The 10658-nt window shown below is 30.9% G+C and overlaps 1 protein-coding gene and 1 long non-coding RNA gene across 2 annotated transcripts; one reads left to right on the top strand and one right to left on the bottom strand.

Moving 5' to 3' along the window:
• The first annotated feature begins 2624 nt into the window (after positions 1-2624).
• Positions 2625-4655, top strand: LOC109602061 (uncharacterized). Its single transcript, XR_002191705.2, has 3 exons — positions 2625-2783; positions 4018-4136; positions 4448-4655. It is a non-coding gene; the product is annotated as an uncharacterized LOC109602061 (long non-coding RNA).
• LOC109602060 (transcription initiation factor TFIID subunit 5) lies at positions 4643-7085 on the bottom strand. The gene is made up of 7 exons (XM_049966486.1): positions 6946-7085; positions 6304-6889; positions 6041-6248; positions 5865-5984; positions 5650-5806; positions 5268-5588; positions 4643-5208 (listed from the first exon to the last, which is right to left on the bottom strand). The coding sequence occupies exons 1-7, from the start codon at positions 7015-7017 to the stop codon at positions 4699-4701; spliced, it is 1974 nt and encodes a 657-aa protein (XP_049822443.1). The 5' UTR covers positions 7018-7085; the 3' UTR covers positions 4643-4698.
• Between the last annotated feature and the right edge of the window lie 3573 nt (positions 7086-10658).

Raw genomic sequence — 10658 nt, 5'->3', positions numbered from 1 at the left:
AACTCCACCAGAATCTAAATTTTACATTATTTTTGATACAACAATGCCTAAAAAATGCATATTATTTTAATATATACATCAACCTGTAGTAGAAGAACATTTTCACAATATTTAAAATAAAAACCTCAAAAATATAGGAATTTTTTGTTTGTGTATCTTATTTAACATTTTTATTTACACATTCCTGAAATAAAAAGTGTTTTTAAAACTGTATGACATAAATTAAGGTAGATAAACTGTATTATTTTTAGCACAACTCCTGTATTTATCTCGGTCAAATACAATAATCAGTTAGCAGTAAAACAGGCAAATTCCCAATTTTACACGAACAATTTACTCTTTGTTGGCAAATAATCAGAACGACCTGGCATACTTGTTTTTTCTCACATGAAGTTGTTGACTCGTATTTTTAATTTTCCAGTTGCAAAATAAACGTCCCGAGTATTGGCCAAGACTTACAACTAATTAATAATTAAGATTTGATTTAATTAAATGCTCACGCTTCGAAGCTCTTGTACTTAATGCGTGACATTTAATCTTCTGGCTATTTTTAATATGTAAACACACAAACATCTGGAGCTGCTGTCACTTTAAGTACTTTGGTAATAGGTGTATTTCTAGCAGTGGTCCAGTTTTACAAGTTATTAGGCTAATTTTTAAATTGACCAAAAAAGCCAAGCCTATTTATATTTTGCACAAAAATGCCGTTGTAACATCCATCGACACAAAATTAGTTTACGAAATACTCTAACAAATATTAATAGACTAAAAGGTCAGAGTTATTACAAATATCTCAAAGAGTATACGTCGAAACGTTGTTTTGAAGGATCCAAAAACTGTTATAATTTCTATTTCTGTTAACTAACTCTATTTGATTCTTGGCTCAACTCCATGTTCTTTAGATTAGAAAAAAACGCCTGAATAACATCCAAATCAAAATAAATTGAACGGGCAGTTATTCATTCTTCGTGTGTTTTATGTCACGTCCGTTACTGTGTTATTTAAAGGCATAAGTTTTTTGACAGGCTATTTGGCTTATGGAAAGGTGGGAAACACTTAAAACAATTTTCAAGCTGAAAAATTTCTTTATTTTAATGGATTTTATGTTTAATTTATATAAGCATTTTATAAAAGTACTATTTAAATTAGAAAAATTATTGATATACTAATTTAAAATATCTTTAATTTTATTTTAATTAAAATTAACAGGGTTAACTTAACATTAGACAATAATTAACAAATATAAAAGCATAAATAATATGAATAAAATAAAAAATATACAATTTAAAGTTGAAAAAAATGTGTGAGTCACTGAAATATTTCAGTGGACTAAAGCTGACAGCTTCTGCAGTGCTGAAACAAACATTTTGTCATGTATACATATGCTACATAAATAAATATATCCACATCATCGATTTTTAAATAAAACAATATTGGATATCAAAAATAAAATGGATGAAAGACAGCTCTATCTATCAACGTCTTATCAAAATCCGTTGCATACCTTTATTACTACGAACAGGAGATTTTAATAGACACTCTAAATATAGAATACAAACTCTATTTAAATCGCTATATAAATTCAAAATTCGCGAATTATCGCGATAATGCTAGTATGATTATATTTTCAGACATTGCACACGTATTTTTTTCAGCAACGACAACTAAAATAATAATTTTGTTAGATCATTGTTTTTCTGTTGTTCTATTTTTTTACACCGACTTTGTCCACTTAATTAATGTGAATGACATTTTGGCATGAAGCCTTTTGTTGTCTTACGTTTAATTAAATATTATTAACTGACCTAACCGTACCATTCATCGTTGTATCTTACACTTGCACACTATAAATAAATGAATTGTTTTATTCAATGAACATGTTGAATAATTGGGTTGATTTATTGCGTTTAACACCTAGTCATTAATTATCTGCTTTGTTATGATGTGTGGTTGGATCCCATGAAATTTACATTAATACAGTTAACTGGATTTAAATTCTACATAAAGTGCGATACAGACAAATTAGATGAATATTTTTTACCATTTAGTCTTCTTTTATTGAACTTGGACTCATAAGTCCAATTCTGGGTATAATTAATATGTATTCTTTTTAGATACCAATGGTTTATTTATTGAAATACATCCTTGAACGTTTTGTTCATTCATACTAGATAAACTGATGACTCAATTAATTAATTTTTTTTATTTGTCTAGAAGAAGTATTTTCAATTGAGTGGATCTAGAAGAAGTTTTTAGTGATGTTAGCAATATTTAGGTCTTGATCTTTCATGTTAATTATAATTTTCCTCTTCTCTGGAGTACAATGAAAGTGAATTATTCAATAAAATAATACAAATCTTTACTATTAAGTGTGTTAACTAATCTTTACTAATTAAGCGTTTAATTACAATGGGAAACTTTTCGGCGAGATTAATCCAGAAACTATGTTTAAACAGAATAAACAGTGTTGGTCACAAATACCGCGAATCCAAAAATACGACGAAGTTCCTCCGTGCTGAATCCCGCGTACACTCGATGACCAAAACGAACGGGAAAACAGCGAAAATAAAAATATCTCCGGGAAAATGCTAGGTGCGGCCCCACCCCCTCTGATCACGGCGACGTCACCGATTCGTCCTCCCGGCGCCTCTAAAAACTTTACGTCGGAGGCGCAGCGCCTTTATCACAGTACAGTTGTGTAGTGTTGCAAGTGCAAAAAGACAGGTAAAGAGACTCTCAGAGAGATTAATTTTTTTTGAGGAATTAGTGGTATTTGAATAAATGTAAGTTTTTGTTGATTGGTATAATTAATTCAATAATTTTATTTTTAAAATAATTTTTCAATTATTTTAAAAGGAAAAAGTATTTTGTCGGGTGACCTCTCCGAAAATAATTTAAATTTGATAAACATTTTTTTATTAAGCTTTTAAAACGATTAATTAGTTTAAATTAAATAATAAAATACAATTTACAACTTTTATTTGGCCCAAGTTTTATTAAATTAATTTATAGTATATCAAATAACTTTTCTTTAGAATAATTAGATATATACTAACTGTATTTCAATATTTTTAATAATTATTAATCATAATTAGATAAATAATCATTAAAAATATATTAGTAATATAAATTATTAATGATTTTAAGTAACCTATATTCTGGAAACTTGAACAGAAATTTTGAAACAACGTATTACTTCAAATAAATGATCATCGTCACCCAATAAATGTCGCCGAAATGTTTTCACTTGGCTAACATTCCAAGACCAGGTACCACGAATATATCTATCAGATATTCGAAAATAGTGTCATAATTATTAGTGTTCAACAGTCAAGAATCCCGAATTGCGAATATAAATAAACCGTGTTTTCGCCTCGAAAACCGCATATAAAAGAATTAGGCACATCGGTGTATGACTGACACAAATTGGTGTCCTGCCAAAAAGTTTTATTTTTATATAATATTCGAGCGAAAATAAATGCGGGTACAAGAATAGAAGGAAGACACTATAAAAAATTTAATTTGTCACGAAAAAAGTCGATATTAATAGAGATTTCGTTGCACCATACACTTCGCTTGTAGAATTTAAAGTGTTGTTAATAAAAAAAGATTTATATTTTATTAGTATTTGTTTATTATAATCAAATTAGCCAAAAATTATAATAGTTTATAATAAATTTTATGATTGTAAAAATTAAAGGCAATTTTCGTACAAAATAAAGAGTAATATAAACAAGTAATAAAATATTGGCAGTCCACTTCCGAAATTCCACATAGAAATCCCATTCCAGATTTGCTAACCTAAATTGTGGTCGTTATTACGCAACTTACTGGTCTTCAGCTCTTAACATTATTCATTTTAGATAAAGGATATAGAAATTGGGTAGCGAATATTCTTTTATTGTTATTTTCATTATGTATTCTTTATTTCGAAACAAATTATTCGACAAATTTAATATTTTTAAAATACAAAGAATAAATCGACCAAAAATTGATTTTAAATAATTTGGGTTACAGAGCAGACAAAATGCCCCAACCCAACGAAGGAACCAGTTTGCTTACCACCTTCGCCATCCTCATCGCCCTATTATTAGCCTTGTGGGTGCTTTACGCCGGAATGTTATAGACAATTTTTCGTAAGTATGAAAAAATCTATTTTTATATTATACGCAGCATTGTTATCGTAATTCTGAATACGTGACGCATGAAAACATAAATATTGTACCGGAAATAACTATTCAATCAAAACAAACCGACATGGTGATTGTTTATTGCCTAATGGATGGCTTAGAGATGTTTTTTGGCATCAACTACTAGTAATTATTAACGCTAATAACAGAAACTGTTTACATTCCATTCAAGTTTTTGCTCTTACCGAGTTCCTAACTTAAAAATCCAATAAGATTAATTATAAACATTGGCGTAAATAAATTTATTTTTGTTCCAGGTTAGTAATAGTAAAAATTCATACCACTACCATCAGAAAGATGAAAATTCCATCAAGTAAACATTTAATAGTACCACCTTTAATTAATGTGACGTAACGTTGTTATACAGCGTAATACTTGTATATTTGTATTTTTATAATTGTAAGATAATTTAAGGTAGAGTTGTACTTATGCCGCATAAGGGAAAATAAAAGTTTTTATAAAATATTCCGTTTTTATTATTTATTTCTAAAGTAATACGTAAATTTTATTAAGTGCTAACACTGTCAAACATAGCAATCGCCAACAACAAATTCCTCCTGGTAAAATGTAGACAAATCAACGGAGAACTTTTGGTGGCAAACGTCCTCAGCAAATACTCATCGCCGGACTTGACGTCCGGATTGTGCGACACGTTCACCTCCTCCGAGCTCGCCTCCTCGCTCAGCTTGGTGAAGTCCCACACCTTCAGCTGACAATCCAAACCGCTGGACACCAGTATGTTGCCGCAGCGGCTGAACGCCAGACAATGGATGGTTTTCTCGTGACCCGTCAGCTCGGCGACCAGATGCCCGTGCGACAGGTCCCACACGAGGACTTTGTGATCGGTGCCGGCCGACGCCAGAAACCGCCCACACACGCTGAAGGCAAGCACGTGTATCGGGGACTTGTGACCGGTCATTAGACGCACGTGGTTTCCGGTGGTGCAGTCCCAGAGGCATACGCGTCGGTCACTCGAACCTGTTGCTATGTAGTTGGAATTCGGATGGAATTGGACGCACTGGAAACGTTTTAAGTTGGCAAATAATGTGCCCTTTACTATTTACATCAAACACTTACGTCTACATCGGAAAAGTGTCCCGCAAACAGTCTCAAAGGTGAATAATGATCTGTGGCCCACAACCTCGCTGTTCTATCATAAGAAGCTGAAGCAAAGTAATAACCAAGTGGTGAAAATTTGACGTCCCAAACTGGAAACATGTGCCCTTTGTAAACCACCAAACAGGTCCATATTTGTAAGCTCCAAAGCCTGATGGTCGTGTCTTCTGAACAACTAATCAGTAGGGTTTTATCTGGTGAAAAGGATACAGCATAGATAGGTCCAGCATGGCCATAAAGTGACCTCGATGTTTCGCCTGACCTGTCGTCCATCATTCGTGCCTGAGAATCGATTATATTTAATCATTAATTATAAATTAGTCAAATAAGATTCCTGTCTTACCAAGACATCTTCCGCATCAATGTTGACGTCCTGCAGTTGATCAACAGATTTCATTTGTCTCAATTTTTGTGGTACTACTGTAAATACTTTCACCATTGAATCACTGAAACCTACAGCCAGCATGCTGGAGTCCTCTGTAACTTCTGCGCATGTTACCCTAAGAAAAATTTGACTCATAAGTATACAATGTTGATTTTAATTAATAACGTACTTACGTGTGGTTGGCGTTTAATAAAGTGTAACAACACACTGAAGGAAGAGACTCTGGACCCAATGTTACTCTTTTAGATATTTCCCTGAGGGCTTTACATTTCTCCAATTTATCATTATCTTTCCTAAAATTGCAATTCATTAATATATTTATTTCAGAAATTTTGAGTATTATGCTTACAAATCAGGAACCGGAATTCTATCATTTGGTGGAGCATTAGGATCAGACTTGGTCTTCTTTGAAAAGGCAGGATCTTTCTTTGCCTTTTTCTTTTTTGGTTTGTCTGGATTATCCTGGTCCACTTCATCATCATCTTCTGCTGGGGCAGGGGCTAGTGTTTGAAAATCAGTTGGCTTTGGAATGCCATAGTAAACCTTTGTTTTGTTATCTAAAATGGTGCATAAATTAGTTTATTGAGTAACTTAAACTACTTAAAATTTTACCTTGTCTCTTTGCTTCCCCACCAACTGCCCCTGAGGTGGCATCAATTTGATTCTTGTTCCTTGCAACTCCCTCATACATATCAAAATATAAATGTTCTTGAACTATATTCAGTAGAACTGAAGCCTTCTTGTCATTTAAATGTCGTTTCAATAACGACAATGTGTCTCTTGACATTCGAATGATGAATTGATTAGACTTAAAAGTGTCAGCCAATTCATTCACATTCATATGTTCCCTTCTGGTCACCATCGCCAACTTCTTCAAATCTTCCTGATAATATGTGTCTTGTTCTGGTCCAAATTTCTTCATCAAATCAATGGCCTTTTCAGTGTGATTATTGTACACCAACTCCAAATACATGTGTACCAGAACTGGATATAAAATCATGCCCAATTCATGTTTATAAATGTCCAGGGAACTCTCAACAAATCTTTTAAGCCCAGTGTATGACGCTTCATATGTTTCTGGATCTCCATCACTTTTGTACCCAGTTAGTACACTACTCACTTCCGAATCAGATTGTAGGGTAGCAGTTTCAGTTCCTTCCTCGATATTAGCCTCTTTACGCAGTGATTCTTCAGTCCCCTGAAAATACATTTTTCTATCAAGTTACTTTTGTAAAACTTTGGTGTATTTCTTACTTTTAGGTTGTACTTTTTTAGTATCTGCAAAACCGCAGCCAACTGCGATTTATCTATGCCAGCTAAAGCCATTTTAACAATAATAATATTGCTTTATTTAATGAAACATAGTGGCAGATTCAATATAAATAAACAAACAACTTTTGGAGGTTAGAGCAGTTCGCCTGTACATCAAAAGGGGGCGAATTCTAGCGCTTGCGCATAAAAAGTCCGTTTATTTTAAAATTCTGCCTAAGTTTTGGAAGATTTTATTTAAATTTTTATTTCTTGGCGCAATTTTTATACAACTCATCAGCATTATAGTCATTACATGAAAAGTGGCTATTATTATTTATCATATTTGATACACTACTTACAGTGTTTTAATAATTAACTTTAATTAATTTATTTCTCCGTTTGTGTAAAGAATTATTTCAATTGTTCTTAATAAAAATTTTGTTTTAAGAAACTAATATCATAAAACGTTTGTTAATTATTTATATATTTACCTTAGATTGAAATGAGCCTATTGTTTATAGATGATCAATTATATAATATAACAATATGTTATATTAATTATAATGAATATAATAACATATAAACAATTATTTATTATAAAACAATATATATATATTGTTTAAAATTCAAATATTGTATAGGAAAAATTTCAATTCGGTTGAAGACGTTCTCGAAACGCATGCAATAAAAAAAAACTCGACGTCGACCAATCAGACACAAGGGGTGAGTTGCCGCCATTAGCCGCCATGCGACGCCGCGTCATACCACCGGTCAGTCTGTTATCGAACGTCGTATCGATCGGTCGCGTGGGGTGGTGTGGTGGTCCGCGCCACCATACCCTCCAAGTTAATTCGGTGGTGCAGTTCGGTTTAGTGTGGTGACTCGTGTGTTCAATTAGTGTTGTGATTAGTGCCCTATTGGATATACTGGATACAACCAAGGATTGCAAGGTAGGTGTCTTTTTGTTTACGGAGTTATTCTATAATTTTATTTGAACGGCACATTAATGTTGTTCCTTTATTGCAATTATATTTTTAAATTATTTTATACCATTCCTACTCAGAAATATAAATTTAGTTAATTATATTGCAACTTAAATACAATAATCACTATAAATATATTTTTATAAGTAGTAATTAAAATATTTAAATAATTTACATTAATTTTAATTAAAATTATTGGGAAATAAACGCTTAACAATTAAGAAAATAATACAAACAGACCCACACCATAATTAAGAATAAGATATGGACTAACTAGTTAATGGTATGTTTTTTTATAATTACAGAAGTCGCTAATAATATAAATAAATAATCAATTCTCAATGTTTTAACTATTGAAAAAACAATTGAATGGTTAATAACAATTAAAATAATAAATACATTCATAAATCTTTGCATGGATATTAGTTCATAAGAATAAATGCATGCTTTAAATGATAAAATCATAAGAATAAATCAACTCTACTTGGATTAAGTAGAGTATACATGAGTTAAGAATGAATGTATGCATAAAAGATTGCATGGATTAGTTTATAAGAATGAATGCATGTTTTAAATTATAAGATCATAAGAATACATCAAATCTACTTGGATTAAGTAGAGTATACATGAGTTAAGAATGAATGCATGCATAAAACTTTGCATGGATTAGTTTATAAGAATAAATGCATGTTTTAAATTATAAGGTCATAAGAATAAATCAACTCTACTTGGATTAAGTAGAGTATACATGAGTTAAGAATGAATGTATGCATGCTTCAAATGATAAAATCAACTCTACTTGGATTAAGTAGAGTATACATGAGTTAAGAATGAATGTATGCATAAAACATTGCATGGATTAGTTTATAAGAATGAATGCATGCTTCAAATGATAAAATCAACTCTACTTGGATTAAGTAGAGTATACATGAGTTAAGAATGAATGTATGCATAAAACATTGCATGGATTAGTTTATAAGAATGAATGCATGCTTCAAATGATAAAATCAACTCTACTTGGATTAAGTAGAGTATACATGAGTTAAGAATGAATGTATGCATAAAACATTTCATGGATTAGTTTATAAGAATGAATGCATGCTTCAAATGATAAAATCAACTCTACTTGGATTAAGTAGAGTATACATGAGTTAAGAATAAATGCATGTTTTAAATGATAAGATCATAAGAATAAATCAACTCTACTTGGATTAAGTAGAGTATACATGAGTTAAGAATGAATGCTTGCTTAAAACTTTGCATGGATTAGTTAATAAGAATAAATGCTATAAATGATAAAATCATAAGAATAAATCAACTCTACTTGGATTAAGTAGAGTTAATAAGAATAAATGCATGATATCATCAATATTTGGGTGTTTAAATAGTTCTTTCTCTGGTTAAAACATTGAGCAAAGATTTTTTGTAAATTTCTTCGTTGATCGTCAAGACCTGCTCACATCTGGACCATGATGACTCAATTAACTATTGGAAAGACGATAAGGCAACAGGGAAAGGGCATTAAAGGTAATAAATCATAATTTTAGTTATCAATGAAACAATGATATTAATTGAAAGTTTTTTATTAATTTCAGGTAGGTCCAGAACGAGACTAGTTAACCTGGCAACTGGCAACGCAAAGTAAGTTTTTGAACATATTAATATTAATTCCAAATCTTGCATCATCATCTTTTCATTTATTTATAAATATGTTTTTAAAAAATGAAAGAAAAATGTCTTTTATGTTTTCAGGAATGATTTATTTTTATTTTCTTTGTCCAATCTAATCATTCGTTTCAGCTCAAATAAATTAATGATACAGTTGTGTTAAATATTTGTTTGGTATGATTTTAAGGAATATTGGATTCATTTATATGTTTTTTAAATAATACTAATAAGGCCCTCTCTTTCAGCTTAAATAAATTAAAGAAAATTTAGTTTGTTTTATTTTCATCACATTTATTGAACAAAATCCCTGGCCTACAAATTCCCCTTTTGTTCGTCATATTATTGACCAACAAATTCCCTTTTTGTTCGTCATATTATTGACCAACAATTTCCCATTTTGTTCGTCATATTATAGACCAACAAATTCCCTTTTTGTTCGTCATATTATTGATCAACAAATTCCCTTTTTGTTCGTCATATTATTGACCAACAAATTCCTTTCTGTTTGTCATATTATTGACCAAGAAATTCCCTTTTTGTTCGTCAAATTATTGGCCAACAAATTTCCTCCTTGTTCGTCAAATTATTGGCCAACAAATTTCCTTTTTGTTCATTTTTTAAATATTTTTTTATTTGCAGGAATTCACAATAATTAATAAGTTTAATCTATTTACAGGTAATCTTTATTTAGTATTTAGATTTTAGTAAATTGTAACTTAGTGTAGGGCTGCATTTACTCAGCGAAGATTAGTATTTTTGAATTGAATAGTTTTCGCCGTAAATGCAGCGGCAAGCTCACCAAATTACTAACCCAAAATTGTATTTTATAATTGTAAGGCTTGTCATAGGATTTTTAAAATTGTACATCTACTGCAGAGGTACAACTTTGAATTATGTCCTATCTGATGACGCACGAAATGCAGAAACAAGCGGGAATAGAATATATTTATTTTCTATTTCCCTTGATTTTTCATAAAAACAAATATAATTTTGGGTATATTTAAAACTTTATTTATTTTTCTTTTAGTTTTTTTACATTTATTAATATATATATTTTTAACTCGA

This window comes from Aethina tumida, chromosome 4 (genome assembly GCF_024364675.1).
Source record: "Aethina tumida isolate Nest 87 chromosome 4, icAetTumi1.1, whole genome shotgun sequence".
Classification (NCBI taxonomy): domain Eukaryota; kingdom Metazoa; phylum Arthropoda; class Insecta; order Coleoptera; family Nitidulidae; genus Aethina; species Aethina tumida.
Note: the sequence above shows the minus strand (reverse complement) of the source record. Positions and strands in the feature narration are given on the sequence as shown.